The sequence below is a fragment of the Symphalangus syndactylus genome, chromosome 10 (assembly GCF_028878055.3).
Source record: "Symphalangus syndactylus isolate Jambi chromosome 10, NHGRI_mSymSyn1-v2.1_pri, whole genome shotgun sequence".
NCBI lineage: Eukaryota > Metazoa > Chordata > Mammalia > Primates > Hylobatidae > Symphalangus > Symphalangus syndactylus.
In genome coordinates, this window is record NC_072432.2 from 130,975,274 (window position 1) to 130,986,721 (window position 11,448).

At 48.1% G+C, this 11,448-nt stretch overlaps 1 protein-coding gene across 2 annotated transcripts in view; it reads right to left on the reverse strand.

The window, feature by feature from the left end:
- Nucleotides 1–9,977, reverse strand: part of RAB11FIP1 (RAB11 family interacting protein 1) — a 42,058-nt gene extending 32,081 nt beyond the window's left edge. For both annotated transcript variants that reach the window (XM_055295970.2, XM_055295969.2), the window contains exon 1: nucleotides 9,518–9,977. In XM_055295970.2, coding sequence (XP_055151945.2) covers nucleotides 9,518–9,888 — 371 coding nt within the window. In that variant the 5' untranslated portion in view covers nucleotides 9,889–9,977. The remainder of the gene's footprint in view (nucleotides 1–9,517) is intronic.
- Nucleotides 9,978–11,448: the final 1,471 nt, after the last annotated feature.

Below are 11,448 nucleotides of genomic sequence, written 5' to 3' on the forward strand. Positions count from 1 at the left end.
TTTAATAACAAATGATTAGTACAAATGAAAAGTTCTATTTTAGTGAACCACATGTCACAGTTCTCTGCATGGGAAAGGAGCAGACTGAAGAAACATCTGGGGCCCCAGCCGGCTGCTACTGTATTTCACACAGGATGCCCATTCTTTTATAATAACCAGAGACCTCTTTAGACCAGGCTTTCTAGAGGCCTTAATTGTTCTACCTAGACGCTAGCCACGTCCTTTTTAAAAAGTGAAGTGTGTGTGGCAGTCACACCTCTAGAAATATTTTTGGGGGATTTCTTATAAATGCCTTCCCTCTACTCCATTCAAAGGCCAGCATTCAGGAAAAGATACTTAATTACCATTGCCTTTTTTCTCTCCACAGGCACATTCCTAAATGTGTCCCCCAGGAACACCCTGGAGACTAAAGCCCTTGATTTTCCTGTAACAGATTATCAACAAGCGTCTCCCTGCAGGAGAGGAATTCTGTCTCATTAGTGGTGAAAACTGCCGCCTTTGCCAAAGGCATCATTAGCTAGCAAGTCGCAGAAGGTAACCTGCTTCTTCAAGAAGAAAAGGGTATTCAGGAGGCTGAGGAAGGAGAATCATTGCTTGAACCTGGGAGGCGGAGGTTGCAGTGAGCTAAGATTGTGGCATTGCACTCCAGCCTGGGCAACAAGAGCAAAATTCTGACAACAAAAAAAAAAAGAAAGAAAGAAAAGGGCACTGACCACAAAGCCATACCCCAAACTGGGAAACCGAAAGAAGCAGAGCTTTGATTTCATACTTCAGACATCCCCAGTCTGTAATCTACCCGGCTAAAACATAAGATTAAATGCTTCTCCACGTTCACCCAGGCAATCTACTGCCTGCCCTGTGCCTACAGGAACCACAACCACTGCCTCCCTCGCAAATGCATTTATTGAGCCCCTACACTGGGTCACACAGCAAAGGACACGACAGACGTGGTCCCTGCCCCAGAGGAAAACGTCAAAGTCAGGCTTGGTCTCCTCCTGAGCCAGCTGGGGCATGAGATCTGAACCAGCACAACTTATGGAGAGCGGAACCTCTCTCTTTGCCAATACAAGGGTCTGGGAGTTAATTTTGTTGGAATTCAGAGACCCTTAGGTCTAGAGATCTGTGCCAGACCCAGAACCAAAGGCCACCTAGGAAGTGCTCTGAGATGAAGATAAGGCCTAAAATGACCTCCCATCACTCTCTCTATTCAAGGCTAGAGCTTCTTAATCCTTCTGGAGCTAAGCCAGAGCTAGCTGTCCCTCCTTCAAAAGTATAGGGTAAGAAGCACAATTTTCCAGGGCGTATAGCAATGAAAACCATAGTATCTTAATGGATGTCTAAGACTATTGTTAAGGGAGAGGAAGAGTAATGTCAGCAAATACATGTTAGAGTTGACGGCATTTTAATAAGCATGTGGATTGCTTGTAATGTAATTATAACATTTTTTAGTTAATAACTACAATTAAAATGACATATCAGATACTATTTATAAAAACCTTCCTCTGATGGGAGTTACAGAAATACAATAGAAGTCTTTGTAACCAAAGGCAGTTTAAGTAAAATGAAAAAGGCACAAGACTCTTTTCTATGCTTACAGTTCATAATGCAAAAAACATTTAACTGGTTCACTTACTTGAGAATTTTTTTTTTCATTTATGGGTCTAACTTTACTAATGTTATATATTATGTTCTCCTTTTCTTAGTCCTATATCCTTTAAAGCAGTGACTTCATCTGCTGTGTGACAGCACATCAATGAGATCACAGCAGCTCTGCTGTTACAAGACAAAGACTTGGCGGTATTGAGTGGGTAATCACTTGCAGACACATACACACACGCCCTGGTTTCAATGGCATTTCCTAGTAATTCACTCCAACAGAAATCTCCACTCACAGGTGTCACAGCCCAAAGCTGTCTTTGTAATGGTGACCTCACCCTGGTATCACAGTGGCTGTAAGGGAAAGAAAGCAGCTGCCACTTCCTGGTTCACTTTCAACACCAAGCTCTCCTGATTTTATGTGTTCATTCTTATGACTTCCTTTCCCTCTCACCCTACCATATCCAATCCATCACATGTCAGGCCAGTTGAACCTCCAAGATATTTCTTAAATCCACCCACCTCTGTCCACCTCCACAGGTGGCTTGGACATCATTCTAGTCCAAGCCACCACCATCCACCATCTAGATTACTGCAACAGCCTCCCATTTTGTCTGTCCAATTCTAGGTCAGGCCAGCTTCAAATCCATTCTCTACCCAAGAGCCATGGTGATCTCTGACAAATAAATTGGACCGTATCAACCCACTACTTTTATTTATATTTATTTATTTATTTTGAGACAGCATTTTGCTCTTGTTGCCCAGGCTGCAGTGCAATGGCACAGTCTCAGCTCACTGCAACCTCTGCCTCCCAGGTTCAAACAATTCTCCTGCCTCAGCCTCCTGAGTAGCTGGGATTACAGGCGCCCACCACCACAGCCGGCTAATTTTTGTATTTTTAGTAGAGCCCATGTTGGGCCAGGCTGGTCTCGAACTCCTGACCTCAGGTGATCCACCCACCTTGGCCCACCAAAGTACTGGGATTATAGGTGTGAGCCACCGCGCCCGGCCCCCACTGCCTTTAATTTTAACATTCAGTGGCTTCCCATTCCTCCTAAGTAAAGCCCCGCCTTCCTTTTCAGCCTCATCTTACACAAGCACTCCCCCACTTCCCAGGTATTCCTGCCTCAGGGCCTTTGCACAGGCTGCTACTCCTCCACCAGGCCCCCTTCCTCCACTCCTCACTAGAAAAATTCCTCTTCTTTCTTCAGCTCTCTGCCTCAGAGAGGCTACCTGTAATCTCCTTCTTTAAATCATGTCCTTCCTGCCCTTTTCTTCTATAATACCATCCTCTTTCTCCACAGTACTCACCACAATATATGATTATTTCTTTTTTTTTTTTTTTTTGAGACAGAGTCTCGCTCTGTCGCCCAGGCTGGAGTGCAGTGGCGCAATCTCGGCTCACTGCAAGCTCCGCCTCCCGGGTTCACGCCATTCTCCTGCTTCAGCCTCTCCGAGTAGCTGGGACTACAGGCGCCCGCCACCACACCCGGCTAATTTTTTTTGTATTTTTAGTAGAGACGGGGTTTCACCATGGTCTCGATTTCCTGACCTCGTGATCCGCCCACCTCGGCCTCCCAAAGTGCTGGGATTACAAGCGTGAGCCACTGCGCCCAGCCAATATATGATTATTTATTTGTGAGTTCTTTTTTTTTTTTTTTTGAGACAGAATCTCACTCTATAGCCCAGGCTGGAGTGCAGTGGAGCAATCTTGGCTCACTGCAACCTCGCCTCCCGGGTTCAAGTGATTATCCTGCTTCAGTCTCCCAAGTAGCCAGGATTACAGGCACGCACCACCACACTCAGCTAATTTTTGTATTTTTAGGAGAGACAGGATTTCACCATGTTGGCCAGGCTGGTCTCGAACTCCTGACCTTAGGTGATCCGCCTGCCTCGGCCTCCCAAAGTGCTGAGATTACATGTTCATTCGTTTAATGCCTACTCCCCTACAAGGCTCTGGGCTTCCTGAAAGCAGGGATCATCCCTGTTTTCTTCACCATTGTTTACACTGTATATCCAGCACCTGGCACATAGTAGGCATTAAAAAATATTGACTACAAGAATGGATGAGGCTGCACAAGGTGGCGCACACCTGTGATCCCAGCACTTCAGGAGGCTACAGCAGGAGGATTGCTTGAGCCCCGGAGTTCAAGCACAGCCTGTAACATAGTGAGAGCCCATCTCTACAAAAACAAAAACAAAAAATAAATTAGCTTGGTGTGGTGGCACACCCCTGTAGTCCCAGCTACTCGGGAAGCTGATCGGGGAGGATTGCTTGAACCCAGGAAGTTGAGACTGCAGTGAGCTGTGATCATGTTACTACACTCCAGCCTGGGAAAGAATGAGACCCTGTCTCTAAAAAAAAAAAAAAAAGGATAAACTTTAGAAACAAGAAGATGGAAAAAAAAGCAGGTAGAACTTTCTCCATACTAACTGAATGTCTTACAGATGAAATCATAAAAAATACCATCAAAAAAACCCATGAGGGAATATCTTCCATGTCACCAGAACAACTCTGAAGGACTCTCATCCTTTTTAGTCATTTCATTCCTTTGTTATAAGCAGTTTAGGGTTGTTTATTCTAGAACCTACAGAGAATTCAGGCTTGAGCACTGAGCTATCTCAGTTTCCTACACTAGAGTGGGAGGGGACTGTGGCTTCGTAAGACCTGGGGAGATTTCCAGTAAGGCTCAATATTATCTTTAAGGGAAATCCCAAGAAAAGAAAAATGTAATCAGTAATAATATTACTCGAATTTTCCAACCTATTAAGCAAAATCTAAATGTTCTTAGGAAACCTAAAGGTATAAAAACAAACACCCATTGCTTATAATTTGTGAATTATGGACCTCTATGGTCATCTATGTCGTTTTTCTGCATCCAACTCTCCCAGAAAAACAACTATCTAGCTCTTGCTTTTTTTTTTTTTTTTAATAACCCACATTTCTGTTGGCAACTTATTTCAGCATCTTATTAAACTTGCAGTTCTTCCAAGTATCTAACCCTTTATAATACCTAAGTCCTTTCATACGCAACCAAATTCCCTCTTGAGTTTTAATAGATATAAGAACATGGCCCTTCATCACTCACACTCTCTCTTCATGTGGGGAGGACTATCGCAATATTAAGTTTCATGGTGTTTAGTTACACAACAGCCCTCTAGTCACCAGGCTGCATAAATATTTGTTTTAATCTATACTTCAGAAATTATTTCCCTAAATTTTGTTGCTCTTAGTATTCTAAAAAGGTTTTTCATTTTGATTTATATATATATATATATATATATATATATATATATATATATATACACACACACATATTTTGAGATGGAGTTTCATTCTTGTCGCCCAGGCTAGAGTGCAGTGGCTCGATCTCAGCTCACTGCAACCTCCATCTCCTGGGTTCAAGCATTTCTCCTACCTCAGCCTCCCGCGTAGCTGGGATTACAGGCACCCAGGCACCCAGGCACCCGCCACCACGTCCAGCTAATTTTTGGTGTTTTTAGTAGAGACAGGGTTTTACCATATTGACCAGACTGGTCTTGAACTCCTAACCTCAGGTGATCCACCCGCCTTGGCCTCCTAAAGTGCTGGGATTACAGGCGTGAGCCACTACGCCTAGCCATATATATATATATATGTATGTGTGTGTGTGTATATATATGTATGTATATTTAGAGACAGGCTTTCACTCTGTTGCCCAGGCTGAAGTGCAGTAGCCTGATCACAGTTCACCCTAACCTTTAACTCTTGAGCTCAAATGATCTTCTCACCTCAGCCTCCAGAATAGCTGGGACTACAGGTGCCTGCCAACACGCCCGGATATATATATATATATATAATAATTTCTTAAGTATAGATTAAAGCAAATATTTATGCAGCCTGGTGACTAGAGGGCTGTTGTGTAATTAAACACCATGAAACTTAATATTGCGATAGTCCTCCCCACATGAAGAGAGAGTGTGAGTGATGAAGGGCCATGTTCTTATATCTATTAAAACTCAAGAGGGAATTTGGTTGCATATGAAAGGACTTAGGTATTATAAAGGGTTAGATACTTGGAAGAACTGCAAGTATATATATATTTTTTTTTTGGATAGAGTTTGGGTCTCACGTTACCCAGGCTGGTCTCGAACTCCTGAGCTCAAGTGATCCTCCTGCCTCGGCCTCCCAAAGTGCTAGGATTATGGGTAGGAACCACCACATCTAGCCTCCTAAAAAGGTTTCTATCAGTCTAGGATCCCAAACTACATGAGACTAGAGAGTTGTGCAGAGAATCCCTCATAATGGTCACCCGATTCTACCTCTTAGATTCATGTCTGTTTTGCAGTAACAGTACTTAACTGATTCCCATGTATCTGAGACCCACTAAGACCCCAGATCCTTAACAGATGTGTAAGTGCAAAGTCAATTCATTTCGATTTTTCCTAATGGGCCACACATTCTTCCCTACTAGATATATCCTATTTATATGTTAGCCTCTGGTGTTTTAAGAGTATATGTCATCACATCTTGACTCTAAATAAATGACACCGGGGCCTTATCAAGAAAACAAATGGGAAATATTTGCACAGTTAGCTCTTAACTCCTTGAGTTTCAGCTTCTGGACCCAAGACAAAAGTCATACTCTGTTGCAGCAACTCTTCTTTGCTAGAGATTAAGACAAAGACAGACAGACAGACAGACACACACACGCACACACACACACGCGCACACACACACACACACACACACACACTATCTATAGACCAAGATTTTAGCTTTTGTTTCTTGTTTTTATGTCTGAAGTGGAGCCAAACCATTAATAACCAGTTCGAATGACTTTTCTAGCACAGCTCATTTCCTTCTGTTAAAATTCCACCTTTCGCCAGGCATGGTGGCTCACACCTATAATCCTAGCACTTTGGGAGGCTGAGGCAGGTGGATCACCTGAGGCCAGGAGTTCGAGACCAGCCTGACCAACATGGTGAAACCCCATCTCTACTAAAAATACAAAAATTAGCCGGGCGTGGTGGCAGGCGCCTGTAATCCCAGCTACTCGGGAAGCTGAGGCAGGAGAATTGCCAGAGGCAGGAGAATTGCTAGAACCCAGGAGGCAGAGGTTTCCGTGAGCCGAGATCGCGCCATTGCACTCCAGCCTGGGGGACAGAGTGAGACTCCCTCTCAAAAAAAGAAAAAAAAAAATTCCACCATTCAATGCATATCTTATTCTTTAAATCTCAGCTATCTTGGGCACCAGGGCATCAGACAGCACCCTTGGCACCTTGGAAAGTCCCAGAAAGTTATAGATGGAAAGTGGAAAGTTTGCAATTTCATCTACCCACAGAGATTCAAAGAAGCCTTCCTTTGCAGTTATTTTAAGAAAGAAAAAAAAAATCAACTAAGCACCATTTGCCTGGAAGTCAATACTGTGACTAGGTGGTAATCGGTTCCCATAATAGGTGGGAGTTATCGTGTAGGTTTAGGGTTACATTGGATAAAATGAGAAAAATGAAGATGCAGAGACTGAACTCTTCCTGAAAAAAAGAGAGCTCAAGGAGGTTTCAATCTCTCACAAAGCAGTTACAGAACCTTTTCAATCACTTCTTGGATACATTGGCCCCATTAATCCAGGAACCCAGAAACATCTTACAAACATCAATTAAGTCTGGCAACATGCTCTATTTACAAATAGGGAAACTTGGGTGTTTAGGGACAGAGAAGCCCAACAATGAGTCAGGGCTGCTGTGGGCACTGAACCCAGGACTCTGGAATCTCCCGTCTCTGGCAGGGAGATGTCATCTACCTCTCAAGGGGATAAAATGTCCACATAAGAAACAGGTGGCAGAGAAGGAAGTGAATACACACATGTTGGGATGGCGCAAGACAACGGATGGCCAACAGCACCCATTTGAAGCTGGAAGGGAAGCCAACCCACCACCCCCAGTGTCATTTAATCAGATGGAAGATCAGCATTGCTGCAGCCCCTCCATAGCAAAAACACTGCTCACCTTATGGCTTGTAAATTGATGCTGTGAGATACCCCATCCATCCTCACATCAAGGCTAGTTTTATCTGATGTGAGTTCAAAAATGCCTATTCATCTTTAGCCAGGTAAGTGCATCATCAGATATTCCATTTGCAAGCCTACATGCTGAAATGGAACCCACCCCACAGTAAAGGGAGCCTCCAGAGGACAAACCCTCTGGCTTTTCCTGTCTCCCTCACAAGGGAAAGTTAAAAGGCTAGGTATCTCTAAAACACACAAAGCAAATCAGTGTGCTTCCTAAACTGTAGGCTTTCGGTGCTAACTGACTGGCCTGCATATTTAAGATCTAACAAAGTAACCAGCTAAGCTAATCGAGGCTAGCTTTCGTACACTAGCTGAACATAATCAAAAGTTCCTTTGGGTGAATCACTGCCCTTTCCGAACACCTGTGAAACAAATAATTCGGTAATATCATGGAGTGAATGGTTTTTGCCCAGTTTTTACTGCGGAAGTGAAATACCTTGACACAATCTTTGGGAGCTATAGGTGAGCAGACATCCACCAGGATCAGGACCAGAGAGAACTCTACCAACTCCAAAAGGAAACAATGCCCAGTTCTGCTGGGCCAAGGGCCCACCCAGGCTCCTTCCAACCCGGAGAAATCTTTACTAACATTGGGCCCAGGGCACACACCACACTGTTGTAACATTCTTTCTGTAGGGGAAAATTCTCTTACCAACCCCCAAGGCAAGTACGAGGTAGGGGAAGGGGTTAGCAGTCATGTGACAGCCGGCAAACGCCATTCCCCTCCCCCAACCTCCACCCGCCCTGCATTGTAAAGGCGTTGCGCCCGGGGTTAGCCTTTAGGGTGGGGGTGTCAGCTGGTTTCATGCCTCCAGTTCCTCTGCCCTGCGCCCTGGCCTAGTCATTCTCGGCTCGAAGTGTTCTTCTATTCAGTGAAATACCCAGGAGGCCTTCCACCCAAGCGAAGGCGAGTATCAAACACGGGCTACCACCCTAGTAAGAAGAAGGCACCTGCCCACGTATAGTTGGAATTCATCTAAAATTCACTTAGCGTTTACTGTGTGCCAGATGCTGAGGGGCGTCCTGCAGATTCAAAAGCGCCCCAGGCCGGGCGCGGTGGCTCACGCCTGTAATCCCACCACTTTGGAAGGCCGAGGTGGGCGGATCACCTGAAGTCAGAAATTCGAGACCAGCCTGGCCAATGCGGTGAAACCCCGTCTCTACTAAAAATACAAAAATTAGCCGGGAGGGGCGGGCGCGGTGGCTCACGCGTGTAATCCCAGCACTTCGGGAGGCCGAGGTGGGTGGATCACGAGGTCAGGAGTTCAAGACCATCTTGGCCAATCTGATGAAACCCCCTCTCTACTAAAAATACAAAAATTAACCGAGCGTGGTGGCGCACGCCTGTAGTCCCAGCTACTCGGGAGGCTGAGGCAGGAGAATAGCTTGAACCCAGGAGGCGGAGGTTGCAGTGAGCCGAGATCGTGCCACTGCACTCCAGCCTAGCGACAGAGTGAGACTCCGTCTCAAAAAAAAAAAAAAAAGCCGAGCGTTGTGGTGCGCGCCTGTAATCCCAGCTACTCGGGAGGCTGAGGCAGGAGAATCACGTGAACCTGTGAGGCGAAGGTTGCAGTGAGCCGAGATCGTGCCATTGCCATTGCACTCCAGCCCGGGCGACAGAAACTCTGTCTTAAAAAAAAGCGCCCCAGATACGGCCCCTTTTTCCAAAAAGACCCAAAGCTGGGAGAGCTGGGCGGGACAGCTGCAGAAGGGGAAGCCAGGTGAGAACACCAGCACCGGCCGAGGGCTCCGTCCCGAAAGGCCTTCCCCGCTGCTGCCCGGCTTACTCTCGAAGGGTCCAGCGCCCAGACCGCGCTGCTGGAGGGGTCCGCGCCCCCAGGCCGGGCCCTCCCCTCCCCGCCCGCACTCACTGCGTCTTCCTGCGGCCCTGGTCGCGGTGCAGATCCCGCAGGTCCACCTCGGCGCGGCCCAAGAACTTGTCGAGGCCGAGCAGCGCGCGGTGCAGCACGGTGAGCTGCAGGGTGGCGGCGGCCGCGGGCCCGGAGGACAGCAGCGACGGCAGCTCGAAGGTGGCCTCCTCGCGCCACACGGGCGCGCCCAGGCTGCGCTCCGACACCGAGGTGGCGTACTTCTCCTTGCCCACCTGGATCACTGCATACGCGTCGCTCGTGCCCCCGGGGCCCTTGGCCCGCAGGCCCCGCGCCTGCAGCACCGTCACCTGCACGTGGGTTGGGGACCACACGGCCCCCAGGCCCCGGCCAGCCGAGACCATTAGGGACATGGTGACGATAACACTCCAGACGCTAGGAGAAGATCGCCGCGACTGGCGGCCTCTACGGACCGCCCCGGCGACCAGGCCACTTTAAGGCTTCCGGCCACACCCCCGCAAGGCCACGCCCCTCACGGCCAAGGCCACGCCCCTGCCCGAGCCGCCTGCTCCACCTGCTGCGCCGCGCCGCGCCCCGCCCCGCCCCGCCCCGCCGGCCTCAGCAGCGCGGGCAGCTCCGGGCACCCGGGCGCCGGAGGCGGGGCTGGCGCGGCCAGGCAGGCAGGGGATCACGTGCGCAGGGGCGGGCGCATCGAGAATCTGATCTGAGAGGTGTTAGCGTTAGGTGACGGATGAAGTCCCCAGCTGCCAAAGGTCGCACGGCGGGAAGGAGCTGGCCGAAGCACTGACTTGGAAGTCAGACCTCATTTCCAAAGTCACATCGCCATTCGTGGCCTTGCGCGGATTACCTAACGTCAAGTCTCAATTTCTTCACCTGACAGTCACCTCCTAGGATTGCTGTAAAAAATAATAATAACGCATTACAGTTCTTGGCCCAGTGCCTGGCTCATGGTGAGTTGTCAGTAAATAACCATGACCAGCACGTTGGGAGGCTAAGACAGGAGGATCTCCTGAGCCCAGGAGTTCGAGACCAGCCTGGGCAACATAGGCAGATTCCCGTCTCTACAAAAAAAATTAAAAATAATTAGATGGGAGTGGTGGCAAGCGCCTGTGGTCCCACCTACTTGGGAGGCTGAGTCTGGAGGATCTCTGGAGCCCAGGAGGTCGAGGTGCAGTGAGCCGAGATCGTGCCACTGCACTCCCAGCCTGGGCAACAGAGCAAGACCCTGTCTCAAAAAAATAAAGTTAGTAACTATGAGGGTGCTAAGGAAGATGCCCACCCAATTCACTGCGCTTTCTACTTCTCCCGCTGGAAAGCCTTGCTCTGGAGGAAGGCAGCTGCAGAGGAAGGTGAGGACCTTGTGAGGGCCGGAAAAGGGGAAGGTATCCTGGGGCGCATGAGTTCAATGTGAGAGTATCCTATTTTGCCCTCCCCCCACCAGATAAGGTGAGGCTGAGTTAGAAAAAGGGAAGAAAGGAGGAACTGAAAATGGGATTGCCAAATCAAACATCGGGACAGTGACAGGCCCCCAGCCCGCAGTTCCCCATTTCTCCCTTGCCAGGCCCTTTTTAGTCTCTCCCTGCCTCTATCCCTGGGCTCCCAGGCAGTCCCTTTCTTGTTCCAAATGCCTAATAGATCGGCTGCTTCCCTTCATTTCACAGGTCCTAGTTCAAAGGCTCAACTGTTCAACTGAGTCATCAGATTGGAAAGGTCACTTGGAAGGTTTTAAAGTTTTACCCTTAAGGAAAGAGTCAGAAGAGAGGAGTGACATGTCCAAGGTCCCTCTGCAGAGCTGGGACTGGGATCCCAGTGTCCTGACTCCCAATCAGCTGTTCAATGCATCTCTTGATTCTTCCAGATCCACAGAACCCCAATCGTGGATGGCCACTCGTGTCCCTCCGATCTCCAGGCTCTCCTCCCTCTGGTCCACACCGCACATTGCTTCACTAACC